General features: G+C 37.1%; 1 protein-coding gene across 1 annotated transcript in view; it reads left to right on the forward strand.

The window, feature by feature from the left end:
• ANTXRL (ANTXR like) overlaps positions 1-17,079 on the forward strand; it is an 89,510-nt gene that overhangs the window by 48,670 nt on the left and 23,761 nt on the right. The window contains exons 11-17 of the mRNA XM_051981911.1: positions 1,195-1,264; positions 2,624-2,702; positions 5,672-5,767; positions 8,048-8,086; positions 8,994-9,092; positions 9,799-9,966; positions 12,177-12,257. Coding sequence (XP_051837871.1) covers positions 1,195-1,264; positions 2,624-2,702; positions 5,672-5,767; positions 8,048-8,086; positions 8,994-9,092; positions 9,799-9,966; positions 12,177-12,257 — 632 coding nt within the window. The remainder of the gene's footprint in view (positions 1-1,194; positions 1,265-2,623; positions 2,703-5,671; positions 5,768-8,047; positions 8,087-8,993; positions 9,093-9,798; positions 9,967-12,176; positions 12,258-17,079) is intronic.

Raw genomic sequence — 17,079 nt, forward strand, 5'->3', positions numbered from 1 at the left:
TGATGGATTTAGGGTGCAGAATGAGACAGTTTGAACATAGACAATGAGGGAATTTGTTTTTCTGGACTATTAATATTTGTTACAAGGAATATGTTTTTCTTTTTGTATTTTTTCAATGGGATCTGGGTGAAAAAGAAAATAGATTCCTGTTCATTTAAAAAATACTTAAAAAAAGAAGAAACAGGGGCTATAGGTATGGAACATTGCATGAACTTTCAAATGAGTCCCTACATTGTTAGTTTCTTTTTAATTGTTTTCATTTATTAAAAGAGAGCTTTCCTAGGGTGGAAATAAATGTTGATAATGTACAAATGAAACATATCAATAAAACTTTTTAATAAAAAAAGGTAAATGCTAAATGATCAAAGAATACATAATCAGCTTTCAGAACAGGAAATTAAAGCTATAAAAGATAATCATATAAAAATGGTCTAAATCATTAATAATTAGATACAAATTAAAATAACTCCCAGGGTACCACCTCACACCCATCAGATTGGCAAAGATGACAAAAAAGGAAAACTACAAATGTGAGAAGATAGGAATACTGAGGCAGTATTGGTGGTGTTGTAAACTGATCCAGCAATACTATATCTAGGTATATATCCCAAAGACATTAAAGAAAAAGGGCAATAACACACATTTATGAAAATATCTATATTTTTTGTGGTGGTAAAATATTGGAAATTTATGGGATACCCATCAATTGAGTAGTGGTTGAACAAGTAGTCATGTACGAAATAATGAAGGGGGTGGTTTCAGAAAATCCTGGGAAGAACGTATATGCACTGATGCAAAGTAAAAAAAAGCAGAACCAATAGAACAATGTACATAGTAACAGCAATATTATATAATGATTAATAGTGAATGACTTAATTACTCTGATCAATACAGTGATCCAGGACAGCTACAAAGACTTGATGATGTAAAATGCTATCCATCTCCAGATAGAAAATTGATAGATTTGTAGTACAGATTAAAACATTTTTCCTTTTATTTTTGTAATATAGCAAATGTAGAAATACTTTTTGCATAACTTCATATGTATAATTTATCCAATGAACCTATTAGCATTCTAGGAACAGAATGAGACACCAAATCCTCTACTTTGACTTTTCACCTGTGCTGCCCTCCCTAATGATATCCTAAGCAGACTTCTCATAATTTTTTTTCTTTTTTGTGGTTTTGTTTTAGATGAGAAACCAACGGTTGTGCAAGATACCTACTTATTTTGTCCTGCACCAAAGCTGGATGAGATTGGACAGTAAGTGGCAATAGAACCTTCTTAACCTTGTTTTGCATGATTTCCCTTTGCCCAGTGTAAGTCCCAACTGCTCTACTTACTGTCCCATTCTTTTCTGCCCTTCCTAGGGTCATTTTTTGGGCATCTCCATTCTCCATACTTAACCCCAACCTCTTTCTGTCAAAAATGAAAATTAGTTAAGTACTGACTCAATTTATCAGTTCAAATACCACTTTCTTCTTGAAACTTTTCCAGATTCCCCTGCCAGAAGTGAGGGCTCCCTCCTTGAATTTCTTATAGAATTTTGGGCAGATGTTTCCTTTATATTTGCCTGCTGTGGGACAGTTCTTCATATAGCTGTCTTTTCTTCCATACTATATTGTTTGCTCCTGGAAGGCAGAGATTCCATCTGATTCCTCAGAGATCTGTACACAGTAGATACTTAATAAATCTTTGTCAAGTTTTAATTTGTCCAGTGCATAGAAACAGCAAGGCTAATCTTGGCTATACTTAGGTACATAGAATTTAGAATAAAGAACTAACAATTACTCCACTGTGAATAATGTTCTCAATTTGCCTAAGTCTCCTAAGAAACCCAACGACTATTTTATTAGTCTTTAAAATACCTCTAGAAGATGAGTCTAGAAAAAACATTGAATTTTGTTTTGTTCTCCCTCCATGTTCTTCTATATCATAGAAGTAAACACTTGCATGCTTTTGTACCACCACTGGTTTGGTGTAATCCTGCATAAGCAGATGGAATTTTTGTTTGTTTATTTTTTAAATCCACACTTTGATCTATTCCTACTATTCTCCACTAATGCAGGTCAACAACTCCTCTGTGTCCTATAGTCTTAGGATCATTGAGATGTCATGGTCAGGTAGCCAGTGTGTGAGCCAGAACTTAAATTCAGATCTTCCTGACTAAGAATGGCACTTTCTCCACTTTTACATGCTGGGTTTCAAACCGAACATTAGTTTGAACATATGATATATGGAATAGTTCTTCTGAAATATGAAATAGTCCTAATCAGTGCCCTAGAGAAGGAAGCAGATACAGGGAGGCAAGGGTAATGTCTCGGTAGGTTTGTCTGTGAAAAATACCCTTCCTCTGATGTCTACTTTCCCATGTTTAGGTGTGGTCTACCCACGGGTAGCAAAATCTGGTTTATAAATTAATAATAATAATGATGATGATGTGCTCTAGTTCTGTCTAGTCAGCTGACTTGTGGTAAACCCAGCACCCAGGAGAACAGCTGCAGCCACAGTTTAGCCTTTAACAAGACTGGATTTAATATCCTGGCAAGAGTGGTCTCATGGGAACCATAGGAACATGCAGAATACCACCTCTTACACTGACTATCTCTCTGTGTGTTCTAGGGTGGTTTTTCTCCAAGTCAGCATGAACAAAGGACTCACCTTCATCTCCAGCTCAGTCAGTATCACCAGCACCAAATGTGTAAGTATGGAGGATATGATCCTGTGGGCCAGAGTGAATCAATCCAGAAATTTTCTTTTTAGATGTTTCTTATTGTAGAAGTGTTAAATATTACTTTCCAGCTAGAAGAAAGAAGTGAAGGGTTATCCCCATTATAAAAACTAAGACTTAGCTAAAACAAAACAAAATAAAAAACAGAAGCAACATAAGATTTACAGTCTTGGGACTTGTGTTCAAATTCTGTTTCTGCCGTTTATTATCTTTGCGACCTTGACAAGATATCCATTACCTCAATCAGAAAACAAGGGATGGAATCTCACCTCTGAGATCCCTTACAGCTCTAGCATTTATGACCCTAAGTCTAATCCCTTTTCTTTTTTTCATATGGTGACTTTAAATTGATAATTGATAATCTTATAGCAATCATTAGGGAGGCCAGCAAACAGGAGGACAAGCTCTTGCAACATGCTTTCTGATATGTGGCTCACCTTCCCTCTTAGGCTAGGACAGTGTCCCAAGGTATTATCTTTAGAAGGAATCCTGTGGTTAAAGCCACAAGCCTCCTTCTATCAAATTGCTACATCTACTAGAAGCTCTTTTCATTGAATAAATGTTTGAAAATCATTTTACCTGAGAGAATCACATTCTTTCCATCTCTCCATCCTGAAAAGTGCTATTCTAGAAGAAATAAAGATGGCATGAGGGCAGGTGACAAAAGGGGAAATATTTTGGCATTTGAATTAAGCTGCTTTCAATTGCAAGAGTGCTTTGCCATGGGGCATCTGGGTAGCACAGTATATAGAATGCCAGTCCTAGAGTCAGGAGAACTGAGTTAAAATCTGGCCTGAAATACTTAGTAGTTGTATGACTTTAGGCAAGTCATTTAATCCTGATTGTCTCCCCCCAAAAAATAATTGACATACAGGAATTTTTTTAATGACTCCAGGTCATTTGTGTTCAAATTATGATGATTTTCCATCAGATTCATAATAGGGATGAATGTTATTAAATGTAAGAGAGATAAGTGGAACCAAGAGTCATGCAGCCATTAGCACGAGGGAACTTACAATTACTCTCAACTAGGAAGGACTACTGATATATGGCTTCTTCTTGGAGTATGAGTGACAGGAACCTAGAGAGATAAAAGTGTAGAGCAGTATGACCCAGGGGAGTGGAATTGAGGGTATTGGCCCTACCCACTTGGTACCTTGGTTGTATGTACATCCCTAATGCTCAGCTGTCATCAGCACTTCAGCTCACTCAATAAGAGGATCAGACCAGGGGGCTCATGTGAAGCCAGGTGTGTTCCAAGCCTGTTGAATCTTGTTGCATTAAGCCCATTCCTTCTCATTTTGCAGATATCTCCAGTTACCTTTTCTTCTCCTGTTTTCTTCTCTTTGGCTCCCCAGCTTTAGCTCTCACCTGGCTCTCTCATGACTGCTGCAGTAAGTTTCCTCTCTTTCCCTTCCTTTAAAGCTCATTTTCCTACCCCCTCAGATTCACAATCTACAAATCGAGATTATAACTCCCTTTCATATTCGTTCTTCCATTAATACGATATCTGAAAGGACATCTCTCAAGTGCCAGCTGGTAAAAAAAAAAAAAAAAAAAAAAACATTCAACCCTTTCTGCAAATACTTAGAATCAGAATTATATGTGCTTTCAGTATATGGAAAATTTGGACAGGAAGAAGAGGAATGCCTGAGGAGAGAGTAGTATGTCTGCTCAATTAGCTTTTTTCTTGATTCTGGTACCAACTTGCACAGTCTTAACTACTATTTACTTAATTGTCTCCATCTAAGGGAAAGTATGTGGGTATGACTCTATGATCACTTGTCCCTGCACATCCCAGCCCATCAGCAAAATTAGCTTTCCAAAGCTTTTTTACAAATTATTTTGCACTTTTCTTAATGTGACTCCAACTAACTGATTTCTCCCTTTCTCTCTTTGTTTTAATTTGAAATAAAGTGAATCTTGTAATTCCTCTCCCACATTCTCTGCTGACTTGCAGATTCAGAATCTGCTTAATCTCTCCATCATGTGTGGATTTTCCTCTCTCCTTTCCTTAATCCTATTTTTCTATTTTTTCAGTTCTTGAATGTTAATACTTAGATATCACATAAATGTTTACCATAAATAGAGGGGGAATGGAAAATTAGGTTAAATGACTTGCAAGATCCCTCTCAACTGAAATCATAAATTGATGAGAGGCAGCATAATTCAGTAAATAGGACACTGGAGTTGGCATCCAGGAGGTCTTGGTTCAAAACCTGCCTCAGATGCTAATTGTGTGACCTTGGCAAGTCACTTAGCCTCTAATACTGAATATGGAAACAAGAGACCTGAGTTTAATAGCTGGATGATCTCTGTCATTGTACCTCTAGAGGTACACTAGATCTTTGTTTCCTTGTTTGTAAAATGAAGTTATATATCCTAGAGGGTTGTTGAGACATATTGCCTCATTAACTCTAAAACACTAGAACTGTTAGCCATTCTTTCTCTCACTGTGTCAGTAACCCACTAAATGCTATTTCAGTCCTCAAAAAATCTCCATGAACTAACTTAAGGTGTCCTCATAAGCCTGAATCTCCTAAATATTTTAATCACCTGATTCTGGGATTCCATGGGGGTGAAGGAATCAGGTTTAGGATGACTAAACTAAATAAACTGTGAGTCAGTGACTGTATAGTATAGTTGCTCCTGGGATGATATTATAATAAAACAGATCATTTTTATGATATAATAAAACAGATTATTTTAGTGATCAACCAAGTGTTGTTGAGCTGTTTATTAATGAGGAATTCCTCATATCCCTTTCAATTAGGGGAAATTTTGGTTATCCCTGACATCCTATTGATGAGCAGTGATATTAGCAGAGCAGAGCTGACCCATCGCTCTGTCTGTTGTGCCTTTGATCTCGTTCTGTGCTGTCTTTTGAATTGGACCGTCTGACAATTAGGGAAGTGATTGGACGTTTCCTTTGTTTGCAGCTCAGTGGAACAATTCTCTTTGTTGCTCTGTTGATCCTGTTTCTGTTACTGGCCCTGGCCCTTCTCTGGTGGTTCTGGCCTCTTTGCTGCACAGTGGTAAGTACTCGTTGGACACCTTAGATACACAGAGGGACACAGGCTTGCAGGGTGAGTGATGGGCGAGAACCTAGGGTTTCTGCTGTTCCAAATCTCCCTCCTCCCTCTTCTTCCTTTCCCAGGCAGTGCTCCCAGTTCCCTCAGGGATGAGGGCAGATACATGAGGTTAATAGTGAAGAATTGATGAGACATACCCCTAACATTTCTCATTATCTTCCCTAAAGTAGAAAAGGCTCATAAATGGTGAATAGATTCCTAGGCCAGCCCGCAATAGTCTGTTTTACCTGTAAAATAACTAATAATCCATGTTTGAAACAATCTTGGAGAAAGCAATGTTGCCTGAATGCTACGTGAGAAAGAATATAGATATATTTGTAGATAGAATCACACATACTGGGGAGGAGGGGTTACATCCATTATTTTTCTAGAAGACAAAATTCTGTCTCTTTTCTACATTGATGAAGCAAGGAAATTTCTGAGCAAAATAGCTTACAACCCACATATATAAACTTAATGGAGAGTATCTTTAAAAAAAAAAAAGTCTTTCCCTACGCAGGGTTGAATTTTGTTGTTATTCTTGTTGTTAAACAGAAGTAAAACTCAAGAGATGGCAGCTTAAAGCTTAGCCCCAGTGCTTGCTAGCTAGGGGTCCTTGCACCAGTTACTAAAACCATTTCCTCATCTGTACGATGATAATAAAACTACTTGTACTAACTCCTTCTCAGAGTTGTTGTAAGGAAAGCATTTTACAAAGCTTAAAGTACTATTATATTATATGGGTTATTAACAATATTTTCTATAGTTTGCATTGTAAATATATATGATGAGTTGGGAGCTAGCCTAAAAATCTAAGCAACATTTACAGTGTTATTTATCTGGGAAAATTTATTCTGAGTTCCAATTTACTGATTTAATTTTTAAAAATTCAATCTGTTTGCAAGTTTGTGATTTCTGCATAGAAAATTAGCCGGAAGGAAGGGAGGGAGGGAAGGAGGGAGGAAGGAAGGGAAAGAGAGAGGAAGGGAGGGAAAGAGGGAAGGAGGGACAGAGGGAAGAAGGGAGGGAGAAAAGGAAAACAAAGGAAAGAAATAAGCATTTATTAAGATTTTTTCTATAATAATTTGAGATACAAAAATCAACTGAAAGTACCTGCCCTCCAGAAAGTTTACATTCTAATATGGGGGGAAAAAACAGACAATAGAAAGTTAAAAGAGAGAGGAGGTAGAGATAAATATGCTGTTCACAGGATTATAAATCCAGAAATCTATCTAGAAAAGGAAGGAAGATCCAGGAGGAACTCACCAATGGGAAAAGAGAATAGACCTTTCAAAGAGATATTTCAGATTGAGAAAGTTATAGGGCTGATTGGATATTCCAGGATAAAAAGGTCCCAGGTGCCATGACAAATTCCAGGATAAGACAATGGTAACAGCATGGTTCCAAATTCAAGAAGACCTAGGAGAGATAGAAACAGGGGAGGAAGGAGAGAAAGAGAGAAAGAGGGAGAAAGAGAGAGAGGGAGAGGAAAAAAAGAGAGAAGAGGAGAGAAGGAGGGAAAAAAGGAAGAAGAGAGGAAGGGAGGGAGAAAGAGAGGAAGGGAAGAAAGGAGGGAGATAAGGGAAAAAGAGGGAAGAGAGAGAGAGAGAAAGAGAGAGAATAGGAAAAGGAGGAGTAGAAGGAGGAAGGAGGGAGGAAAAAAGGGAGAGAGAGAGAACATCTATGGAGTGCTTTCTCTGTTCCAGGCTATGTGATAAGTATTTGAGATGCAAGTGATAAACAAGAAAATTCTTGCCCTCAATGAGTTTACATTCTTATCAGAAGAGAAAATACCTACTGAGGAGCTGGAAAGACTGGGGTGAAGTATGTGGTGTAGAGATGGCCAGAAAGGGTTATGGAAGCCTAGTCCTAGGCAAAAATGAGACAAACTCTCCCTTATCAGAACCTGGGATCCTTCGGTTTTTGTTGGGGATAAAAGGGAAAGATCAGGGTCAGACACAACTGAATGACTGATTAACAAAAACAAAAAGGGATGGTGGCCACAGTGGAGGCAGCATAAAGAGGGAAGTGTGTCTGTCTTCTCCAAGCTAACAATGAGGATAGTATTTGTTTCCACAATTTATTTTCACTCTTTTGCAGTGTCTAGCAGTTAAGGAAGTCGTATACCCCAGAACTGATAAATGGGAAATATTTTCTTTAATGACAATAAATAGGTCCAGAGAAATGGTTGTTTGCTTTCTGCCTTCCACAGCACTTTAAAACTCTACTTTTGTATGATTCCAGGTGATTAAGGAACCACCCCCACCTCCACCCCCACCAGCAGTAAGTAGTGATAACTCTAATTTTTGCAGCATTCAGGAAAAGTGATTCCCTTTAGTTTTGTTTTTATTTTAATTTCTGGACAAAAGAACAAGTTAGTCTTAGAAGAAGCAAAAGGGCAAAAGCAACAGATAATGTTTAGAATTGAAGACAACTATCCTGATACTTCCCATCCACTTCACAAACCAACCAAATCCTGTGCCTTTCCCATCAAATTACTCATTTTTGGGTTGCCTATTTCAGGCAATGTCTAAACTGCTTACTGAATTAAATAAGGACTTTGAAAGTTCAATAAGCGATGTCCTGCTGTTAGAATGACTGCTCACAGTGGCCCCAAGAGCATCACCATGATTGAGTGTCCCTGTCCCTCACTCTCATAGCTAATCAATGATTTCATTGAGGGAGCTGCCGTCTCACTTGTTCTGCTACAAGGCAGTAGCCTGTCTCCTGCACAATTCCTTCCCACGGTGTGGCCGTCTGTGCCCTCCCAAGCAAACTGTGCTCATGAATCTTTTATACAGAGTTGATATAAATAAAGGTGGCCTGGAGAGAGACGAAGAAGGGACACCATGATGCTTGCAGGCTTCTCAGGGAAGAACTGCAGCTGTGAAAACAATAGGGTTTTATTTGCCGTTAACATGTAAATACACCATGCCGGGGCCAACCAATCTGGAGACGCTATGGGACTTGGCGTTATCCAAGATAGTTTGCATCACCTGGCAAATCTCTGACAAATCTATAGATCTAATTCCCCTTTATTCTGTATATATCTTGTCCATACATCGCTGTTTGCATGTTGTCATTGAACTGTGAGCTCCTTGTATTTTTACCTTTATTTGTGTCCTAAGTGCTTTAGCACAGTTCCTGGCACTTGTTTAAGCACCTAATAAATTCTTGGTGACTTGACTAGGACTCAGATGAAGAAGATGGATTGCCCAAAAAAAAGTGGCCAACAGTGGATGCCTCTTATTATGGTGGCCGAGGAGTTGGAGGGATTAAAAGAATGGAGGTAAGAAGAATTTACTACCTTTTGAATAATCATTAATGACCTTGACCAGAGGAAATGAAAGGCAGAACTTATATGAGAGAGATAAGATTTGTCTTGTTTACTGATTTTATGAATTGTGCTGGATCTTTGATGTCATTAATTTGGGCCTGAGAAGTAGGGGAGAAAAGTAGAATGATTTTTTTAGGAACTCAGTATCATTAATTTATGGTGTCAAAAAGGTAGCTCAGGATCTAGTTTCCAGACTTGCCCATTTTCACCAAGAGTGATTCCTTCTGTGAAGTCAAAAGGACCTCTAGCAGACTGCCTGGAATTTCTAAACATTTGGGACTGGTTCACATTTATTCAATTCCAAGACCTGCCTCGTGAGAAAGTGTATAAAGATGATGTCATCAGGTTAGGGAATGTCTTGGATTTCAAACCACTGGACCAACACATGGACAAATAAGGAAATATTGAGTCATAGATACATCAGGCCTGTCCTCACTCAGACTGAAAAAGGGAAAGGAAAAACCCTAAGTCTATTTGATCCATTTGAAAATTGATTTAGCAAAGTTCAAAGGACTCAAACAAATAGTTCCTCAAGTTTCCAGTCAAAGGGGGTGGGGAAGAGAAAATCCTTAAGTAGATTGTGAACAACTGTGTGAAAAAGAACTTAAATTGGCAACATTTTCAGACATGCTTTTTCTTTTTTTGTCCTTGTGCTCAGGTGAGATGGGGAGACAAAGGCTCAACAGAGGAAGGGGCCAAACTGGAAAAGCCCAAAAATGCTGTCATCAAATTACCAGAACAAGAATTTGAGCCGTGGGAGCCTAAACCAAAGAAGCACAGCAGGAAAGAACTTCCTTCACAGAGAAAATGGTACACTCCCATCAAGGTGAGGTCATTGTAGGACATGGGTTGGGTACACGAATGTGGAAGGGAGACTGAGACATGGACACTTTTCCTTAGAAACTCCATTTACAGGGCTTGTAGGATTTAGAGCTGGAGGAGGCCTTGGAAGTCATGTAATCCTAAGTATTTAATTTTACAGATGAGGAAAGTGAGTCTCAGAAGGGTCCCACAGGTCCCACAGTTTGTATATTTAATCATGGATCACATTTTTAGGATGGAAAAAGGCATTAGAGATTACCTAGTCCAAGACCCTCATTTTACAGAAAGATTAAATTACTTAACAGGTCATACAGTAAGAGATAAATGTAGGCCCCTAATCCAGGTTTTCTGACTTCACAACCATCCTATATCTATTGTGAACTGGATTGCTGTATTTATAGTTCTCTCATTAGTCATTGATATACTTGACACTCTATCATGCTAGCTTATTCTTTCCTCAGCCATTAAAAAAACAGCAGCTTTGTCTTTGATCCAAAGCTATTTCTTCCCTAGTAGATCAGTAACTTGCAGCTAAAGAATCAAATCAAACACCTTCTTATTCAGATTCTGATGGATGACAATTCTAATTTTAAAATATTAGCTGTATATGACTGTGTAGTAACTGTATTGACTGTGTAAAGTAGTAGTGATATAAAGTCCTTTCCCTCAAGGAGCTCATAAGCGAGAAAAATAATTCACTGTCTCTTGTGTTTCCACAAGGCATGGGAGCAAAGTCATTCAGAAGACTGGATAATTGACATGCTCACCATCAGTACCACATAGCCTAAAGATGAATTAATAAAAACATACTTATTGAGCACTTTTGTGTTAGATGCTGCGCTAAATGCTGAGATTACAAAAACAAAGACACAAGATAACCCTTGCCCTCAAGAAGTTTCCATTCTAAAAGAGGAGAGATTACCTGTATGGAGAAATGATGGCTCATAAAGGGTGTTTTGATCTGAGAAGGCACGAGGATGATGAAAGCTGCCTCATTCCCAAAGTATATAGCTGTAGTTACAGAACCGCTGCATATCTCTGCCTGTAGAGAAAGGGGACATTTGTCTTCTGTATCAGAAAACGAAAGAAACATGGCGGACACCCATCCCCACCTATAGAAGACAGTGTAGTTTATATTCAAGATACCATGGTCTATCCCAAAGGCTTCCAGTATTACTGGAGGAGGAAAAACAACAAAGCAATAAGTGTTTATTTGGTGATTACCATGGGCCAGGCACTATGCTGAATCCTGGGAATATAAATTTAAATAAAAATAAAACTCAAGAAAACTTTGATGGGGTAAGACAGACTACAAAGGGAGAACTAAAAAGAGCAGGGAAGTTTTGAGAAGGGGATAAGCCCAGTGAACCAATAGCATAGCTCAGAATAAAGCATGACTGGCCTGGTCCCATCCCCAAAATGGAGGCCCCAAAGGAAATTCACCAATGTGAGAAGGTAGTAGAGGGATGTTCTGGGTGAGAAGGTCCCAGGACAGAATCTTGCAAGGAAATAATAATAGCTTTACTAACTCTTTGGTGATATAAATGCTTCTTGACTTGATTTGACCTACCCTAGCCTACCTGCAGTATCTAAATGATGCTGAATTGAGGAGACAGCATAAGCAGCAGTAATATTGTGAAGTCTTATCATGTGGATCAATATAGGGTGTCTAAGAGTTGAAAATGAAAGGAGTTTGATTCCCTTTGCCTCTGAAACAGCTATGTCCAGTTAGGGCTGAACATGACATTATCATCACTTCCCAAATCTCTTGGATTTGTCAATCAGAGGGACTATTTGAGGGGGAAAACTAATTCCATTTCAATTTATACAATGCTCAATTTGAAGTCAGAAGACCTCAGTTTTAATGCTTTCCCATTTACAAGACATTGAGCCTTAGTCTGTTCATATGAAGATGAAAGCATTAGAGTAAATGGTCATTCTCCATTTCCTTCTAGACAACCCCTTTTTCTGCAGAAATTATTCTTTCACCAACAGCCTTGACTTTAAATCTTAATCCTGATCTCAAGCTCCCCCCCAAAAAAATTATATCTTATAAGAGATGTTATGGCTTTTGGGGAACAGTACTATTTTATGGGATAATATTTAATTTGTAAATATGATCAGTACCACACAGAAAAAATATGAGAAAGTTATCTAAATCATGGCCTTAAAATCAACAAAAGCTGAAAACTAATAATATGTGGCCTTTTTTAGGGCAAACTGGATGCTTTGTGGGCATTGGTTCGACAAGGGTATGACCAAGTATCACTTATGAGACCCCAGCCAGGAGACAAGGTAAGACTTCACAAGTGTGGTATTTTTGTGGCCAGTAATGTGTACTTCTCTTATTCCTTCAAGAATCTGAACATGGCTCTTTTCAACAATGAGATGATTCAAGGCAATTCCAATAGACTTGTGATGGAGAGAGCCATCTGCATCAAGAAAAAGGAATATGGGGACTGAATGTGGATCACAAAATAGTATTTTCACCTTTGTTAATTGTTGTTTGCTTGCTTTTTGTTTTCTTTCCCATTTTTCTTTCCTTTTTGATCTGATTTTTCTTGTGCAGCAAGATAAATGCTGAAATATGTACAGAGAAAAAAAAATAGAATCTTTCAGGGCAGCTCAGTAACACAGTGGATAGAGTACCCTGGTGTAAGGAGAACCCAAGTTCAAATGCAGCCTCATACGCTAGCTGTGTGACTCTGGACAAGTCACTTAACCCTGGTTGCTTCTCCCCACCACAAAAAAAAAAAAAAACCTTAAAAAAAACAAACAAAGAAAAGTGACATTTGAGTTCAGCCTCGGAGGAAGTTTGGTTTAAAGTAGTGGAGGTGAGGAGGGAAAACATTCCAGGCACAGGGAACAACTTATACAAAGACATAGACATGACATACATCATATATGGAGAATAACTGATGAGCCAGTTTTGATGGGATGTAGAGGACATTATTGGGCACAGTTGGAACATAAAGTACATTAAGGGGAGCCAGGTATAATCAGCCTAGAAAAATAATCTTGAGCCAAACTGTGAAGAATTTTGAATGTCAAAGGAAATTATGTTTTACCCAGAATCAAAAGGGAGCCACTAAAGTTTCTTAACTCAAAGACATAACATGGTCCTACTTACCAAATAAATGTCAGTTTGATAGCTGTTGTAGATTGGAGAAAGGAAAGACCAAAAACAGGAAGATCAGTTATGAATCTATCTTCCAAATGGCCTGAATTATATTATTGGTTATATTAAGGATAGAGGGGTGATAAATGCTCTTATAGAGGTAAAAATCAACAAGATTTGACAAATGATGGGATATAGGTCAGTGACTGACAGTGAAGAATTGAGAATAATTCCTTGGTCACCAGAAGAATGGAAAAGAGAAATATAGAGGATGGGGTGGGCTTAAGGAGAAAGATAACAAGTTCTGTATTAGACATGTTCAGTCTATGGGATTTCCAAGTAGAAGCAATTAAAGAGATGAGACCAAACTCAATCATCTCTTAAATACAAAATTGACTTCAGTATGAAGGGAAATTTAATATTTCTTATCTAAGCATTAAATCAACATAAAAATCATCTTTATGAGCACTCAGAATCATTACCTTGAACACGATCATAAAAAATTTCTTTTATGTAGTATACTTAGAGTTAATTACACTTAATAAGTTTTCATTTTATATCCCATTGCCACTTAGAAGAATCTTTCACCAATAAATAATGATTAGTTTCTTCCTTTTTGGTTTTGATGTCTTAGGTGATAATTATTATGTTAGAATTCATTTATGCTGTTACTTTCTAAGATAAGTATATATCCCTCCATTGCTAGTATGTCACCATGTAGCTACTCTAAAAAGTTATAACCTGTAGGAAAGCTAAAATGCAAGCCAACCATTCCTCAGTTCCCAGAATTAGTTTGCCACAAATCTAAAGGAAGGTGAGTGAGCAAGAGGCAAATTCTTTGGAGGGTAGTTTCATCTCTCTGTTCCATTATCTCTTGATAATTCTGGAGTGAGCTCAAATCTCTGAGATGTACTCCCTGCTAAACATTACTAACTCTGACACGGAATCCCAGTATGGAAACTGATTGTCAGATGATGCTCTTATCTGAAAGGAGCATCTTTAAATAGCGAGTCTTGGACTTGGAAATCAGAACAACTTAAAGTGTCCTGAAGAAGGACATATTTATGGGAGATATTTAAGAAATGTGGGTTAAATTGAATTAAAATGTTAAGCCAAGCTTTACCATTTAGGTTGGGCTCTCAGTATTGGGTATGTTTCATTGTAATAAGGCCATTTAAAAAAAAGCTAGGTATGCATCTAACTCTGGAAGATTTTATCAAATGGATGTAAATAGAGGCAAAGCTTATTATTATTTGTCAAATAGGAATGTTATGAAATATGACTACCGCTTATAATCAGTGTTATTTTTCAATATCCATGCATCTATGTATACTTTTTTCTTTTAAAAAAGCAGCTTATATTTAGTCCATGGATCAGATGCTGCTTTGCCTATTGAGAGAAAGCTGAATTAATTGATCACATGAGATTACTTCTATCATTCTGATTCTATAATAATATTTCCACTGCTCACATTTTCCTAAAAATTAGCAAAGTTAGAAATAAGTCACAAAAAAATCTATGTAGTATCTAGGAGAATAGGTAAGCATTTGGACCCTGCACAGACTTATCAGAAGTCTCCATATCGTTCTAGTTCAAAAACTGAAAGACGCATACCACTGGTACCAAACAGTCTCTAAAGCTGGTTGAATGGGAATTCCTTGGGCAGCTGGACTTCAGGCTTCGTAATGACTTTTTAGATCTGCCTATGGGTTCTTGAATGGGTCTTTTAGTCCCAGCTGTATTTTGATAGAAGTTGCATTATAGAATCTGATTTCATCCCATGCCTTTCCCTGGCGCTGCTGGTGGATTTCTGTCACCCACAACACAATACCACCACTGTGGTCAAGGCAGCCCCGAAACATTTCCAAACAAGGGCACTCAGTTACTCACATGTAAAGTGCTCCTGGGTGGTAAAGGGAAAGACAAAAAAAGAACAAGACTGAGGTTAATTAAAGCAGGGCAAGCCAAATAGGGGGCAAAGTCAACGAATCAAATGTTCATCAAGGCAAGAGGACAGAAAAGATCTTATTGTCAAGCAGTAGTAGAAGTCAGCTCCCCTTTGTGGCCAACAAAATTAGCTTGATTTGGCAAAAGACTGAAAAGGAAGTAATAAATGATCCCAAATCATTCTGTTTTTCCAAACACAATTATTTGAAACTGAGATTACAAAGAAGGAAATCATAGTTCATAGGACCTTGGACTGGGAATCAATGATGCTGGTTACTATACTTTGCCACTAATGTTTTGTGATGTCTCAATTAATCCATCCCAAATTAGCAAATGCCATAAGGACATATTTATTCAAGTAGTTTGAGCTCTTTGGAAGAAAATTCTGTGAGTTTTTGGCCCAAGATATTATTATATAGTATAGCAGTCTCAGGTTTGGGAAGATAGAACTCAAATAAGATCTGGGTTCAAGTGGCACTGACTATCTGGCATTTAAATCACTTAACCTCTCAATGCCCCAGGGAATTCTACAATGGTAGTAACAATAACAAAGATGATTGATGATGATGGTGAATGCAGAGAATGGACTAGATTTGTGATTTCTTGTACATATGGAATTCCTAGATAAGGAAACTTCCTCTAAAATTGAAAGTCTAAATCTTCTAAGCAATTTATTGCCTTAGATTCTGAGAATTTGTGATTCATCCAGGATCATACAGCTATTTTATATCACATTTCAATCCAGGTCCAAATTCAGCTCACTCTCTCTAGTATATCACAGCAGCCTAACAATAATAATGGCTAACATTTACATAGCACTTTAAGATTTGCCAAGAGCTTTTTTAAAAAACTTGTTTTTTTAATTTGTGAAACAAAACAAGTATTTCCATAATATAGTATAATAATAAAAAAGATGATTGCACATGAAATTGTAAATCTACTATATGCAACTTGCTATTCCCTTTAACCATACAACAAAGTTATCATGTAAATATCTTTTTCCCTTCTTTATTTTTTCCCTTGTCTTGCCCTAGAGATGGCCACTAACAGACACAAATAGATAAGTGTGTATGTGTGTGTAAAACTATTCTATACATACATCTATTTATCAGTTCTTTCTCTGGATGCAGATAGTGTCTTTCTTCATATGTCCTTTATACTTAATTTGGGCATTTATAATAGTGAAAATAACTTTTTAATCTTTTCTTAAAACAATATCATTCTAACTATATATGATATTCTCTTGGTTTTGCTCATTTCACTCTTCATTATTTCATGCTAGTCTATCTATGTTTTTCTGAGATCATTGAACCTATCAGTGATCAAATATCACAACTTGTTTAACCATTCTCCATTTGAGAGAGCTGCTATAAAACATTCTAGAACATATAAGTTTTAAACTGCTTTCCCTTTTTCCCTAATCATCTTTGGAAATATACCTAGCAACATGTATAACCTATATTGAATTGCTTGCATTTTCATTTTGGAGGTGCATTGGAAAGGAGAAAGAGAGAGAATCTGGAACTCAAAGTTTTAAAAATAAACATTAAAAATTATTTTTAATATGTAACTATGAAAAAAGAAAGCACTAAAGAAAGCAAAATAAAAGGAAATAGACCAAAATAAAAGGAAATAGATGGGTCAAAGGGTATATAGATAATAATAATTCTTTGGATATAATTCCAGATTGCTCTTCAAAATGATTAGAGCAATTTCTAAACATTTCATTTGACCCTCACAACCATCCAATGAGATAGGTACTATTATTAGAACTATTTTATAGTTGAGGAAATTGAGTTTAAGTGATACTATGATTTGATCAGGGCCACAAGCTAATAAGTGTCTAAGGTAAGATTCAAATTCAGGTCATTCTGATTTCAAGTGTAAAGTTCTATTCACTACTCCTAAGGCTTCTTAATCTTTTTTTTTTTGTTTGTTTCATAGACCACTTTTATAGTCTGTTGACATCTATGGATTACTTCTCAGAATAATGTTTTTAAATAATTGAAGTTCATGTTCAATTTCAGTAAGATTTTAGTGAAAATAAAGATA

The sequence above is a fragment of the Antechinus flavipes genome, chromosome 2, assembly GCF_016432865.1.
Source record: "Antechinus flavipes isolate AdamAnt ecotype Samford, QLD, Australia chromosome 2, AdamAnt_v2, whole genome shotgun sequence".
Taxonomy (NCBI): Eukaryota; Metazoa; Chordata; class Mammalia; order Dasyuromorphia; family Dasyuridae; genus Antechinus; species Antechinus flavipes.